At 39.6% G+C, this 12,953-nt stretch overlaps 1 protein-coding gene across 1 annotated transcript; it reads right to left on the bottom strand.

Annotated features, from left to right (window-relative positions):
* Positions 1-4: 4 nt before the first annotated feature.
* On the bottom strand, positions 5-4,748 carry Psme3 (proteasome activator subunit 3). Its single transcript, XM_077801129.1, has 11 exons — positions 4,487-4,748; positions 3,758-3,790; positions 3,572-3,634; positions 3,281-3,385; positions 2,385-2,433; positions 1,787-1,899; positions 1,493-1,561; positions 1,294-1,361; positions 1,141-1,195; positions 934-1,020; positions 5-239 (listed from the first exon to the last, which is right to left on the bottom strand). The coding sequence occupies exons 1-11, from the start codon at positions 4,526-4,528 to the stop codon at positions 159-161; spliced, it is 765 nt and encodes a 254-aa protein (XP_077657255.1). The 5' UTR covers positions 4,529-4,748; the 3' UTR covers positions 5-158.
* Between the last annotated feature and the right edge of the window lie 8,205 nt (positions 4,749-12,953).

Here is a 12,953-nt window from a genome sequence, read left to right as displayed (position 1 = left end):
CACGGAACTAGATGAGAGTTTCATTAGACTCTAACTAAAAACAGAGAGGTGTGATTACTATTTCCAGCCAGTTTCCCCATCACGATAGTCATGTAACAAACCAAGGCAATGTCGGTCTTGAGCCAGACTCACAGAGTCCCCTGGCCCTGGCCCTGGCCTCAGTACAGTGTCTCTGCATTGCTACTCCGGGGCCGTTTGATCTTCTCGATATTTTTCAGGATCATGTCATGTAGAGTGACCTGGGAGAAGAGGGATCAGGGAATCACACATCTGTTCAACCCTTACCTCACCAAGAAAATGAAATACTGCCACAAATCCCCAAGCTATCATTCATGTCATCCCAGTCCCACTCACTGAAACTGCATTCAGATTGGCTGTACTACCTCTCTTAAATCATTCAAATGGGCCTGACTGAGCATTGCCCCAGAGTCTAAATGCACGATACCCCTTATTTTAACAACTTATTTTTATACAGTAGATATTAAATCCCCTTTTAGAGATAAAGAAACTGAAGTCAAGCTTGAACAAGGCAGAAGTCACATATCATAAATGGAATTTGGTCCTAAACCTAGGTCTTTCTGACTCTAGGATCTAACCATTACCACTATATTTCATATACACACCCACCTAGATAGAAAGGAGATACCCAGGTAGACCCCCCTCAATGATTTCATGTTCCCAGCACCCCTTCATGAGCAGAATTTGTTCTACAGTTTTGTTTTTTGTTCTCAGATGGGGTCTTGCTGTTATTTAGGCTATCCTTCAACTCACCATTCTCCTGCCTCAAGAGTCCTGAGTGGCTCGGATTACATGCACATGCTACTGCATCTGGCTGTTTTATTTCTTTTACCCCCAACCCTCAGAAAGTTTTAAGAAAATTCTCAAAAGAAGTAGAAGTCAAGGCAACTTCAGGCAAGAACCAAAGTTACTCACATATTGATTCCTCAGCTCTGATATGATAAGCCGAAGACTGATGTATTCTTTCTCATCAATCTCTGTCACGGTGCGGCGATAGTCCTCCTATGAGGAGAGGCAGAGAGAAAGGCTAGTCCCCAAGATCTGACTGTTCAGATAGCTCATTCCCAGTAATGTCACTCCTCCTTATCCTGCCACCTCCACCCTTTGGCCACAAACACTTACCACATGGGGATATTTAGCTATTTTAGAAACCAATTTGGCTCTTGTAATATAATATCTGGAAGGAGAAAGAAGAGGAAGAAGCTGCAGGAGATCCTGAATAGTGCCTACCACCTCACAACCGCGAGTTATTGGGCCAAGCATAAGCAGCCCTACCTAGAAATCTGGTCCAGATAAGATGCAGCTTCACTCTCAACAGTTCTTAATTCTGCAACTGTCTCCTCCTGGGGAAAAGCAAACAAAAATAAGTGAGTCAAAAGCCACTTCCATGTTACTATACAGCAATCCCAAAGAGAAAATAGATAAAACAGGGGAGATGACGTATCTCCCCAACCTTGTAATACAAGCATCTTACCTGAATGGACACACCAAAGTTGTTCCCATCTTCTATCCTGGGAATCAGGAGCTGTACCCACATTTTGACCTGGAAATTGCGAGATCAAAACATACATATGACGACTTTGGCCTTTTCTGCTGAAACCCTGAAGCCCATGATTCATGATGCTGGAGCTAGATGCTAGGGACACAGGACTCAGGATTACCTAGTCTGCCAACCCCTACACATGCCTCCAACCCTGCATCCATCAGTTTTCACAGTTCAAGTGGAACTATTTAAGGCCAGCCCACAGGTCACTAGCCCCAGCCTTACCGTGTTACATTTCTCAATCAGCAGCCGGATCTCAGGTTTCACTTTCTCAATTATGTCCACCAGCTGCTGGTTGCTTTTTAGCATCCCATTGGGCATCACAAACACCTTTGTTCCTGGCAGAGATAGGAAGGTCAAATGATTAGGGTGGGAGGAAAACCTCAGCATCCTCTACCTTTTTCTCTTCTTCCCTGCACTCATGAGATGCTATGACCACTCCTTTTTATCTGTCACAGTCCTACCACAACACCACTATCAGAATAAGAGATGCATGCATCAATAGATATATATATATATATATATCTGTGTGTATGTATATGTATGTGCATGTGTGTGTGTATAAAAAATAACCCAGAACTGGAATTTCCACAAAAAATCTGAGATGTGGAGTTTCAATTTCTAATTGTTCTCTCTTAGCAATCCACACTAAATCAAATACTCTGTTTTTTGGAAAACCAAGTTTAGAGCATTAAATAATGGCTACGTTTGGAGGACTGGTGATTACTCTGAGAAATAAAATCAGATCTTGCTTCCTGACTGAAGTCTAGATCCATCCTATTTCTCAGGGCTGCTGTTGAGCTGGGGTAGAGGCAGCTCTTACCTTGGAACGCCTCTTCACACTCATCCAACCTTCGCTTCTTATAAGTGGGCTGAGGAACAAAAAGGCAGGAATTAGCCTGCCTTCAACACTCACATGCCCATCACAAGATACCCTTCAAGCAAGTTTACTCCCTTCCTCAATCCCATAGATTGTCTTTTAATCTCTGCACAAATTCCCAAGTACATATAAGGCTTTCAGAAAAGGTTTTTGCCACAAAGCAATCAAGGGAGAGGGAAGATGATGAAGTACAGGAAAAATAAACGAATCAAGGCATGGTGAAAATAATCAAAGAAATATGCACAAATATGCTGGTTCTACAAATAAAGACAATATTCAATCAACAAACATGTAATTAGCACCTGCTATGTACCAGGAACAATACTAGGAGTTGAGAATACAAAGTGGAGACAGTTCCTGACTTCCAGATGTGCAAGGTCTATCAATGAGACAGTGATGCAAGCAAAAAACAATACAACTTCATTGGTATTATAACAGAATGTGGACATATGACTAATGAGGACTAGGTGCTAAAGATGCACAGCAAAGACAGGGCCTGTAATTATATAGTAAGAATTTCTCATCCCATAACAAGACTCAAGACATTGAAAAGAGGTATGAAAAGTCTTGTTTAGAGCCATGGAAAAAGTCAGGCAACCTAAGGTTAATCCTATTTGAAACTCGCTCAAACACTAAAAGTAGCATTAACATATTCACCTCATGTTATAAGTGAGAATCAGGGGTTAAAAGGAATATACTGAACCATCATGTCTATAACACTCAAGAATCCTAGTCCTCATATCTGATTCCCATTGTCTTCTATGTACATCTTCAAGTTACCAGGAAATAGAGGATCAAGAACCTACTGCTTAAGAACACAAAGATAAATAGACACTTACACCATCCAGTCCATCATGGCTATTTGTGAGAAGAATGGGATCAGGGACTGGGAGATTCATGTCCGAGTGGATCTGAGTTAGGTCATGGATGTTTAGGATTGGTTCCTAAAAGAGAGACACCAACCCCCAAAACCATATTAGTTTTTTCAAGCTGAACAAAGAAATACTTCATTTGAAGGTCAAGGAATGAAGTGCTTTACAGTACAAAACAAAGCAGAATCAACACAATTTGTCACTTATCAGAAAGATCAGGACCCCCAAAATGGGGAATTTAAGAAAAAGGTCTCTCACCTTCAAAAAACTATCAAGTTCTAATAACTTCTTTGGGAAAAAATTTGCCACCAAGTCTTCTGCCTAGATGAGGGGAAATACAGCTGAATTAATAACTGTGGGAAGGTCTGTCTCTCTACAGATCTCTCTTCTCTGGGAAATTACCAACTATTAATCAACATTCATTTTTCTATTTATTTCACTTACCTCACTTGTGATCCGCTCCCTGAAAGAATCAACCTAAAATTAACAAAGAGAGTTACTCAGTAGGAGCAATTCAGTACCTGGCAAAAGAGGTAAGGGCAGGATGGGAAATCCCAAACCCAGCCGTCTCCCTCACCTTGAAATTGTAATGAGAAGGTGAGAGGCCCCCAGACTGCAGATACTTTATTTTTTTGAGGATCCATTTCTCCATCTCAGGAGAGGGAAAGTCGGGCTTGAGGGCACCCGTTTGTGTCCTCTCCTCTCCCCTTCCTCCCTCCCTCCTCCCTGTGTCTGAAGCTGTTTGAATTTGATTAAGCAGACAAAAGACAGGTAGATAGAGAGATGTGAGCTCACAAACGTGCCAACTCCCACCCAGGCCTGGCCTATACACGAGCCAGGCGGGCCTCCAAGGGCAGGGTCAGCAGCAGCGTCTGGGGGCGGGGACGTTGCTGGGCTGAGGGACTTCCAGCTGTCACTGGCCTAAAGCACTGAGTCCAACTCGCGTCCGCGGAGGTCTCCTCCGGACTCTCCAATACCATACGCAGTACAGAAAGCCACCCAATGTTATCCTTTCCCCCATGCCATCTCCGGGAGTGGGGGGCTGGGCTGAACAGAGCGGAAGCTCAGAGCTGATGTCCCCAGGGAGACAAAGACGCCATGGAGAGTGGGGAGCTGTTCAGGCTGCTGGGGGTTCGAAGCCGGGGGTAAGAAGTGCCGGACCGGTGCGGCTACCTTGAGCTTCACTTCCTGATCCACTTTCAGCAACGAGGCCATGGCCGGGCCGGGCCGTGTCCGCTCCGCTGGAGACCGGAGGCGCTGTGGGCTCCGGGGAGGGGGCCAGAGGGACCTGAGGAATCTCGGCAGCCCTCGGGACCCCGCCGCCCTCTCTGGCTTTCTCACTACTCGCTCGTTCCCTCCCTCCGTGCCGGCCGTACGTCCGGCGGCCCGCCTGCTGCCTGCTGCCTGCTCGCTCCCTCGCTCGCCCTCCCGGCTTTCGCCGCTCACGCCGGAAGTTACGTCACAGCCAATCGCCGAGACTCCTGCGAGGATGTGCACGTGCTCCGCGCAGCCTCTCTGAGACTTAGCTCGGTGTGCTCATGGGGTAGCTCGTCTTACCCGGGCTCCTGTGCTGAGTAGTATTGAAATAAAAAGGAGGGGTGGAGGGGTTACTGAGTGCTCAGCCTCCAAGAGATTTAGGAATGTTTGACCCTTCATTGGCCCGGAACTCGCCTTCACCAAAGGGACCTTCTGAGCCGCTGCGGACCGGGGAACTACGCTGTCGCGCCCCAGTGACGTAGACCCGAGGAAGCCGGCCGCCTAGGTTCTGAGTTCAGGGGTCTAGTCCGCTATCTTCTCCCTTGGGCCAAGGCTTAAGTATTTAGGCTAGAGCTAAGTTCCTTTTTTTTTTTTTTTTTCAGGTTTCCTGGTATAATTCTGCGCCAGTTATTGTTACAGGCTTCCAGATCAACAACCTGATAGGTGAATTGATGCCCAGAGCAGGATAGGGTTTGTCCAAGGCAACACAGCGTTTCCAGTATACTCTGGACCACGACCTAGATCTCCTGACTTCTAGGACAAAGCGGTATCCGTTTTCCTAGTAGAAGACTACCTCTTCGTTCACCAGTCATTCAGTATATATCTTAAGATTGGTTATTTCACTCAATAAAATGGGCCCAAATTCTGTGCTAGGCTCTGGAATAGCCCTGTCCCAGAGCCAAGAAATATGTGAGTTCCATATTTAGGTTAAACTCTCTTAGTAGCCACATTTCCTTTCAAAAATGAAGGTGAAATTAATTTTGCTATATGTTTAGTCCAATTTATACAAGTAAGTCAGCTTTCTGTGTCTGTGGGTTTCAAACCACAGGGTTCAACCAACTGGATGGAAAACATTCAGAAAAAAAAAGTTGCATATATTCAGACATTTTTTTTCTTGTTGTTCCCTAAGTAATACATTTCAACAATTATTTACATAACATTTACATTGTATTAAGTATTATAAGTAATCTATGGGTGATTTAAAACATAAAGGAGGACGTGGGTAGGTTGTATGCTAATACTATGCCAATTTCTAAAAAGGACTTGCACATCAGATTTTGTTATCTGCAGGGGTCCTGGGATTAATCCCCTGGGGATACTAAGGGGAAAGAATATATTATCATTTCAACATGTAATCGATATGAAAAAAATAATGCAATATTACACATTTCTTTTCTCATACCAAGACTTTGAAATCTGGTATATATTTTACCATCTCAATATAGAGGTGCCACTGGTACTCAAGAGCCACGTGTTTAGTGCCCCCTCTATTGAACAGAAGAAATTGAAGATAAACAAGATTTTCAAGGTCTCTGATTTCATGGGGTTTAATATTTTAATATTTCCTGACTCCAGAAATTAAGCCAACAGCATAATTGGAAATTTTGATAAATGTTAGGAAACAAATGGATAACAGACAATACCAGTGATCTGTTTTAGATAGAATGACCAAGGAAGTCCTCTGATGAAGTGACAATTAAGCTGAGAGCTAAAGGATATAAAGAAGTTAGCTTGGGAAGAGTGAGAAGAGCTTTCACAGGATCAGGCAAATAGGGAAAGGAAGAAGTTGAAGAAAGTGAAATAGTGAGCTGGGGGTGTTGGAGAAGGTTGTTAGGAAACAATTTGGATTAAGTGCAAAGATTGGTCATTAGGTTTACATTTTCCGGTCACTCTTGTTGCTGAACATTTATCCTGGGCTGCTATTGGTACTAAAGGCTAGGGAAAATGAAGGAATAGTCAGTTAATTGAAAAAAGGCATAAGAACACTGACTATGGCCTTTGGAATCAGAGTGATCTGGCTTCAAATCCCACGTCAGATCCTTACTAACTGGAATCTTGGGCAAATTACTGAAATACTGAGACTTAATTTTTTCTTCTATAAAGTAGAATTTTAATAATTATATAAGTAATTAATGATATGTAATTTTGTAGGGTTGTTGTGTATATTAAAAATTACATATGTGAAACAACTAGCACATTGCCTAGACACAGTGCAGGCACCAGAAAAAATAATAGCCATTGTTAGATAAGTGATCTAGTGCTCAGCATGAAGAGGTTGTTACTTAAGCTGTAGTAGTGTTTTTTTATCCCTGCTTTCAAGCTCAAAGTCCTTTTCCACTTATTCCTAGCCATAGCCCATACTATCCATCTGGCTTATTATTAACATCTAGTAATTTTGCCCCTTTTCATCTGCTTTTTGTTAACATGCCCATAGTAATTTTTGAGATCTGATCTGAAAATTAACTTCAAGAATTCTTTCCCAAATTAACTTCATCCTATTTTAAATATGCCATTATCCTAAATTTCTTTTAGAGTTTATAACTTCAACTTGCAAAATTAACATGTTTGTGCTTATATTCTCAAATAATCATTTTTTGTCTCCTTCAAGTAGGTTGTAAGAAGACATATGCGTTGTTTATTTCCCTTCTTCCTTCCCTATCCAAGTTTAATATTCCACCAGTGTGCTTATTCATTGAGTGAACAACTGGAGGGTATCATTATATTTAATAAGCACTACTTGTCAGAGTGCTTATAACTCACACGTAATCACTGATGACTGGTTTCTTTTTAAATTCATGTCCACAGATCTCAAGTGAAAGCACAATACTGCCTGACCTCCTACTCTATGCTCCTGACAAATTTTCTCTTCCATACCTCAAATGGTCATTATACTTTCTCCCAGAACCTCCAGTATTCCTTCCCATTTGCCTTGAATTTATGGTCTTGGCTCATTCTTCATTGAGAAGAAAAACACAAATGAGAAGTTTTTTATTCCCTCCCACCATCATATCTACCAACCTGCAAGTACTTTCTGCTTTTCTCCTTTTTTCATTGATGGAAACATCACTCTCAACAAAACCCCTCTTTCATTTGTGCTTTTTATCTCATCCCTTTTTACTTTTCTAGGTCTGCACCTCAGTGATTGCCCCCTTTCTATATCACATTTGCCTTTTTTACTATATCATTTTCAAACCTAACATAATGGTGCCCATATTTTTAAAATTATTTGTTTATTTATTTTTTACAGTAGAATGCATTTTGACATATTGTACACAAATAGAACATAACTTCATTCCTCTAGCTGTACATGGTACAGAGTCAGTCCAGTAGTGTAACCATACTTGTATATAGTGTAATAATGTCTGTCTCATTCTACCATAGGTAGGGCCTCACTAAGTGACCTAGGACCTCCCTAAATTTCTGAGACTGGCCTCAAACTTGTATTCCTCCTGCCTCAGCCTCCCATGTGACTGGGATAACAGGCATGAGCCACTGCACCCAGCTCCTCTACTTCTTAGTGGTGGCATGCTCCAGGACTCAAGTCTTATGTTCTTTATTCTTCTCTCCTCACATTTTCTTTCTCCTTAACAGTAATATGTATGCTGATGGTCCCAAATGTATATCACCAGTCTGAACTCCAACTGTCTATTTGATATCTCTACTTGGATACTTAATAGGTATCTCAGAATTAACATGAGCAAACTAGAATTCTTTATTCATCTACACACTTGTTATTTTCCTGTTTTTCTACATCTCAGTAACTGACATAAATATCCACCTATTTGTTCAAACCAAAATCCTAACAGTTAGCCTGATTGCTCTGTTTCCCTCATCCTCCCATAATCAATTCATTAGCAGGTCCTGTTAGAACTTGTATACCTATATAGTGTATATTGTATGAGTATACTTTTCTCTATTTCCTCACTTGTTATCCCAATTATAGCTACTGTGATTGTATGCTAGGACTATTACAATAGGCTTCTATCTGGTCTCTCCATTTCCACTCTTGCCATCTCTCCAACTACCATTCTGTTATTACCATTCTGTATATAGTATTATCTTTTAATATGTCAACCACAGATATGGCACTATCTGTTCAAGCTGAAATATATATCTGTGATCCAGAAATCTCAACTTTAGGGAATATACCCAACAGAAATTAATGAACATATTCACCAAGGCACACAATGCTCCAACTAGAAACTACCCAAATGCTCCTCATAGGAAGATAGATAATTACACACATACACAACATATATGTGTATATATATATATATATATATATATATATATATATTTTATTTTTAGTTGTAGGTGGACACAATACCTTTATTTTTATGTGGTACTGAGGCTCGAACCCAGTGCCTCATGAATGCTAGGCAAGCACTCTACCACTTAACCACAACCTCCACACCAATAATTACCTTTTAATATAGTTACACAGCAGAATACTGCAAAGTATTGAGAAAGGGTGAATTAAAATCATCTGATGGGTGAATTTCATGAACATAATACTAAGTGAAAGAAAACAGAAATGAAAGAGTACATAATGTATGATTCCATTTACATGAAGTTCAAGTGAATCTGTTGTCAGAATTGAGGGTGTTAGTTACCCTTGGGGTAGGTACTAACTAAAAGGGGTATAGGGAAGGGGAGTTGAGTACCAGAGAGTTTTTTTTTTAAATTCATTTTTATACACTTAGGATTTGTGTATTTTTCTCTATGTATTTTATCCTTAAGTAGATAGCTTTTTTAATATTTATTTTCTAGTTGTAGTTGAACACAATACCTTCATTCTATGTGGTGCCAAAGATCGAACCTGGGGCTTCCCACGTGCTAAGCATGTACTCTACCACTGAGCCACAACCCCAGCCCCAAGTAAATAGTTTTTTAAGAAGCCAGCCAGATCATGTCTCCTTCCTATGTATTACCTGAAATGGGTTTCCCAGACAACAAAGCCCTTTCTCAATTTCCCAGTTTAAGTAGTTCCACTCACCCCTGCCTTTATTTATTCTCTGTCACATCATTCTCTTTTATTTACATCCTACCTACTATATTAGTTTGCTAGTGCCACTAGGAAAGAATCTGTTCCAGACCTGTTTACTAGCTTCTGGTAGCTTGGTTCAAGATGACCTTGTGTCTCTTCACTTCATCTTCCCTCTGTATATGTCTGTGTCTGTCTAGGTTGCCCATTTTAATAAGGATACCAATCATGTTTTAGGGATTATTTAGCCTGATGAACTCAAGAACTTGATCATTTGCAAAGACTCTATTTCCAAATAAGGTCATATTCAACATTTTGTCAGCACCCACCATTATCTGAAATGATCTTACTCACTCTCTCCTCTAGAATATAAACTATTAGAGCAGTTTACTAGTGTGTCCTCAAAGGTGTAGAATACTGACTGGCACATAGTGGGAACCTGAATATTTATCAATATTTATTAAATATATTTATCAATATTTGATAAATCAATGAACTAGGATATGTTGATTATTCACAATCCCATAAGCACTATATATAGCAACTATCATATACTTTCCAAATATCAGGGTACAGGGCATTTACTATGTGCTAGGCATTGCTCTTTGCTTCACATGTATCAGCTCATTTCATTATTACACTACACCCTATAATATAAACTACTGTATAATATTCTTATTTTGTAAATTATAAAACATAGAAGAGAGCAGTTCTCTCCCCCCCCCCAGTGTTGGAGGTTGAACCCAGGGCCTCATGCAAGCTAGGCAAGCACTCTACCACTGAGCCACATCCCCAGTCCTGGAGCAGTTTAATGATTTGCTCAAAGTCACAGGTTTTGTATATAGCAAAGATAGGTTTTGAACCAAGGAAGTCTGGGCATCCAAACCCTCATTTGTAACCCTACCTCTCCAGAAGTCCAATAATTCTCTAAGCCTTTCTGAGATAGTGTTAGTGACAGCCATGCAAGAAGAAATCTAAGACTGAATCAGCCACATCAGGCCTAGGTGAAAATTCTTATGACTCCACTCATCTCCTCTAGAGGGGGTCTCATGCTGAAAGATCCAAGAGGAAGAAAGATTGAAAAAATTCTAGTTAGCAAGACCAGGAGAAAATTAACCTAGTTTCACATGTAATATCATTAGAAGGGCAATATATATTTAAAATAATAGGAAAGTCACATCTGGAAATGGGAATAACTTTCTAAGTCTCCAAGAAAGATAAATTTGACTTTATAAAATTTTTAACCTTTTGCTACATCTGGATAATACCTTAGCTAAACCATTTATGAAAATTGCTAAAATTTTTTTTGAGAAAAATATTAGGAATCCAGTATATGGGCCGGAAATGTAACTCAGTTGGTAGAGTGCTTGCCTAGCATGTGTGAAGTTCTAGATTCAATATCCACCCTCCGAACACACACATCCAAGAGATAAATTAGTGAAAAATGCAAACAGATGGTTCATAAAAGAGGAACTACAACAGGCAAATATCTGGCAAAATTTTCAGCCTTACCATTAACCAACAATGCCAACTAAAACAGAGAAGTGTATTTTTGTTTTGTTTTGTTTCCCAAAATATGATGCCAAATAATGTCAAAGCATCATGAAACAGATTCCCTCAAGCATTTCTGGAGGCAGAATATAATTATCTGTAATAACTTTTTGCCAGTGTTAACCAAATGACAATTGCCAGTATTAACCAAATGACATAGAACAGCCATATTTTAAGTCATTATTGCCAATTTTGAAGCTCTTTAATAAACATTCATCTCTTCATTGTGGCATTATCGTAATCACCAAAATTTGAAGCAAAAAAAATTTCAGCAATAAAGAAATACATTAAAGTGGCATATGTGAAGTAATATAATGTAGCCATGAGAATATTAATAACAAAAACTAAAATCAGGATATATCCTGAAGTGTAACTCAGTGGTAGAGTGTGTTTAGCATGTATAACATTCTGGATTTGATCCCCAACATCACAAAAACCAAAACAACAACAAAGCCACAAATAAATATGCACATAATGACTATAATCAAAAGGAAAAATAACAAGTGGTAACAAAGATGTAGAAAAAAAGGAACCCTCATACACTGCTTGGTGGAGATACACAAGGGTGCAGTCATTTTGGAAGATAGTCTGGCAGTTTTTCAAAAGGTTAAACGTAGAATTACCATAAACCCAGCAATTCCACTATAGGTATATACCCAATAGAAATGAAAACATATTCCATTTAAAAAAATTGTACACAAATGTTCACAGCAGCATTATTCATAATAGCCCCAAAGTGGAAACAACCTAAATATCTATCAACTAAGGAGTGGATAAATAAAATATGTTCTGCCACACAATTGAACATTATTTGGACATAAAAAGGAATAAGTGCTGATAAATGGTACAACATTGATGAATTTTGAAAAAGTTATTCTAAATAAAACTAGTCACAAGACACTATTAATTGTAAGATTTTGTCTTTATGAAATGTCTACAAAAAAAGACAAAATCTATAGAGACAGAAAGTAGAGTAGGAGTTGCCTAGAACTGAGTGATCTGGAACAAAATGGGGAGTAACTGCTAACATGTCTGAGGTCTTTTGAGAGGAAAATGAAAATGTTCTAAAACTAATTGTTATGATGGTTGCACAACTCCACGAATATACTAAAAACCTTTCAAGTCAGGTGCAGTGGTGCAGACCTGTAGTCCCAATGTCTTTGGAGACTGAGGCAAGAGAATCACAAATTCAAGGCCAGGCTCTGCAACTTAGTGAGACCCTGTCTCAAAAAAATAAAAAGGACTGGGGATGTAGCTCAGAGGTAAAGCACCCCTGGGTTCAATCCCCAGTACTGTAAAAACAACAAAAAAATAAACATTCAAGTATACACTCTGAATGGGTGAATTGTATATTATGTGAATTATTTCTTACTAAAGCTATTTAAAGGAAATTAAAGGGAAGTTTATTTTTATTAACATTATTGTCACACAAAACAAATGGAAAAGGACAGACAAAAAGACCATATATCATATGATTCCATTACAAGGAAATGTTTGAAAAAGGCAAATTTTTTTTTAACTATTTAGTTGTAGATGAACACACAGTATCTTTATTTATTTTTATGTGGTGCTGAGGATTGAACTCAGTGCCTCCCTCCCACTTAGGAGGCAAGCACTTTACCTGAGCTACAGCCTCAGCCCCTGAAAAGGGGAAATTTATAGGGATAGAAAGTAAATTAGAGGTGGCCTCAGGCTGGAGTAAGAATGAGGATTACCTATAAATTTCCCAGAGAGTGACAGGAAGTATTCTAAAATTGGATTTTAGTAATAGTAGCACAACTCAGTAAAGTTATTAGACTTTACATTAAACTTTACAGTTAAAATGGGTGACTTTAATAAGTTCCTTTG

The sequence above is a fragment of the Urocitellus parryii genome, chromosome 7 (assembly GCF_045843805.1).
Source record: "Urocitellus parryii isolate mUroPar1 chromosome 7, mUroPar1.hap1, whole genome shotgun sequence".
In the NCBI taxonomy this organism is placed as follows: Eukaryota; Metazoa; Chordata; class Mammalia; order Rodentia; family Sciuridae; genus Urocitellus; species Urocitellus parryii.
This window is presented reverse-complemented; position numbering and strand designations above follow the sequence as displayed.